Source organism: Zootoca vivipara, chromosome 4 (assembly GCF_965207765.1).
Source record: "Zootoca vivipara chromosome 4, rZooViv2.hap1.1, whole genome shotgun sequence".
Lineage (NCBI taxonomy): Eukaryota > Metazoa > Chordata > Lepidosauria > Squamata > Lacertidae > Zootoca > Zootoca vivipara.
In genome coordinates, this window is record NC_142587.1 from 101,435,569 (window position 1) to 101,438,566 (window position 2,998).

At 47.0% G+C, this 2,998-nt stretch overlaps 1 protein-coding gene across 1 annotated transcript; it reads right to left on the reverse strand.

Annotated features, from left to right (window-relative positions):
• Positions 1-881: 881 nt before the first annotated feature.
• On the reverse strand, positions 882-1,971 carry LOC118085593 (olfactory receptor 51E1-like). The gene has a single exon (XM_035116424.2). The coding sequence runs from the start codon at positions 1,821-1,823 to the stop codon at positions 882-884; it is 942 nt and encodes a 313-aa protein (XP_034972315.1). The 5' UTR covers positions 1,824-1,971.
• Positions 1,972-2,998: the final 1,027 nt, after the last annotated feature.

The following is a 2,998-nucleotide window of genomic DNA, read 5'->3' on the forward strand; positions in this document are numbered from 1 at the left end:
CCTACTTACATGCATTTACTGCCAAGGTAGCCTCTAATTTAAAGCACAAAGGTAAAACAACAACAAAAGGAAGCCACTCAACATAAATGACGGGTCATTTCAAGATCACTGGTCTAATAACATCAACTAGTTCTCCTGATTCCGATGGAACAGAGGACTGGTAATCTTCCTCCTCCTCCTCCTCCTCCTCCTCCTCCTCCTCCGTGTGTCATCTCCTCCCAGATTCAATGATTTAGGACACAAAACACTTCTGTATTTTCAAGATTCAACTTCAGTTTATTGAACCAGGCACCACTCTGATACCTCAACTTCTTCTTTTGATTCGGGTGGAACAGAGAGAAAGAGCAGGTTGTCAACCCCCTGCTGATGGCACTTCACTCCAAACCTCCTTGTCACAGAATCATAGAATTGTAGAGTTGGAAGTTCACCCAAAGGCCATCTAGTTAACCCCCTGCTATGTGGGAATCACAGCTGAAGAATCCCTGACAGATGGCCAGTAAGAGAAAACTGTACTGGGTCTTCCAAATGGGCCAGGAATGAGCCCATATAGAGAGAAGGGTTCCTTAGATTTGGGTGACTATGGAAGTTCACGGTGTGGAATCTTCAGAAGGATCTTCACAACCACTTGGAAGTGAAATGGAGCAGAACCAGGACTGTCATCTGTAGCGCTCAAAATCACCATAGGAAGGGGTCCTCTTGACGCATCCATGCTTCTAGTATTGAGGAGGAGAATATCCATGAAGAAGGGAAAAAAAGGGAGCAGGAGATGGGAGCTTGTACCCAATGATTCATCAGAGAGACACCCCACACCCTGCAGAGGTGTTGGAACTGATAAATGAATGATTTATTTTTTAAAAAAAGGTAATTGCGGCAAGTTCTTATCAGCTCCTAGTGCTGCAAAATGCCCGCCCTATTCGGTGACGTATCTGCTTCGTCTTCACCCCATAGATAAGGGGGTTCAGCACTGGAGGCACCAGAAGGTGGACATTGGCCATCACGGTATGGATGTTGGAGCCATGCGTCTTACCAAACCTGTGAACCATGGACAAGCCAATGAAGGGCACGTAGAAAAGGAAGACAGCACATAGGTGGGAAAGGCACGTCCCGAGGGCCTTGGCACGTGCCTCTTGGCTCAAACTCAGGGCAGCCTTCAGGATGAAGTAGTAAGACAAGGAGATGAGCAGGGAGTCCAGCCCGATGGCGAAAATGATGACCACGAGTCCATAGATGATGTTAATCTTGATGCTGGCGCAGGCTAGCTTCATGACATCCTGATGCAGGCAGTAGGAATGGGAGAGAACGTTGGACCTGCAGAAGGGCAGCCTCTTAATGAGAACAGGCAAAGGGGCCATCAGGGCTGCTCCACGAAATACGGCCACCAGTCCTATTTGAGCTATCCTGGGCGTGGTGAGGATAGACGAGTGGTTCAGTGGGTAGCATATGGCGATGTAGCGGTCGAAAGCCATAGCTAGCAAGATGGTGGATTCCATTCCAGAGAGGCTGTGGATGCAGAACATCTGGACCAAGCAAGCGTCGAAGGCGATGCTGGTGGATGTGAACCAGAAGATGGCCATCATCTTGGGCACGGTGGACAGGGTGATCATGATGTCGATGGCTGCCAACATGCAGAGAAAGAGGTACATGGGCTCATGGAGGCTCCGCTCTGCTCGGATGATGTAGATGATGGTGCAGTTGCCCACGATGGCCAGCAGGAAGAGGAAGCAGAGGGGGAAAGCCAGCCAGAAGTGAGATGCTTCCATGCCCGGGAAGCCGACTAAAATGAACAAGGCAGTGGTGAAGTTGCCTTGATGGAAAGAGGACATGGTCAGTGCCTCTGTGTTCCTTCTGGATTCAGTGAGCACTGAAACACAAAGAGTGGATATTCTTTTTTATCACATTGATTTATTATTATGTGTCCGTATGCTTTTTACTATAGTATAGCCTAGTAACCTAGACAGCATCTTAAAAAGCAGAGACATCACCTTGCCGACAAAGGTCCGTATAGTTCAAGCTATGGTTTTCTCAGTAGTGATGTATGGAAGTGAGAGCTGGACCATAAAGAAGGCTGATCACTGAGGAATTGATGCTTTTGAATTATGGTGCTGGAGGAGACTCTTGAGAGTCCCACGGACTGCAAGAAGATCAAACCTATCCATTCTGAAGGAAATCAGCCCTGAGTGCTCACTGGAAGGACAGATTGTGAAGCTGAGGCTCCAATACTTTGGCCACCTCATGAGAAGAGAAGACTCCATGGAAAAGACCCTGATGTTGGGAAAGATGGAGGGCACAAGGAGAAGGGGATGACAGAGGACCTGATGGTCTGGTCCATGGAGTCACAAAGAGTCAGACACGATTAAACGACTAAACAACAACAACAACATGTTTTTATTATGTTTTATCCTTGATGTTTTGCAATGTGTTTGTAATGTTGCACACTGCCCTGGGGTCTTTTGATAAAGGGCTGTATATAAATTGAATAAATAATAATTTCCCCCTTCAAACTCAGGTAGTACTGTGTAGCCAGTTGAGAATGTTACAGAATATGTGTTTTAGTGGTTCTATGCATTGTAGAGAAGTTGGATTGGAGCCTCAGGAGAGCTCCTCACACCCACTTTTTTGCCCATCTGCTGCACAACAACCCTGCAGTGCTGCCCACTGGATCTTACTATGCAGCAGCTGCCATCACCATTCTCCCAGCCATCCAACAGGTGAGGTCCCTACAGACTGGAGGTGGGCAAATGTTGTCCCCATCTTCAAAGGGGGGGGGGGAGGAAGGCCCAGGTAACTACCGACTGGTGAGCTTGACATCGATACTAGGGAAGTTCCTAGAAAATATAATTCAAGTTGGTCTGCGAGCATTTAGAAAAGGGTGCTGTGATTACTAAGACCCAGCATGGGTTTCTCAAAAATAAGGCATGCCAAACCAATCTGTTTTTGTTTTGTTTTGTTTTGTTTTGTTTTGATGGAATTACAAACTTGGTGGATCTAATGTGTGGAC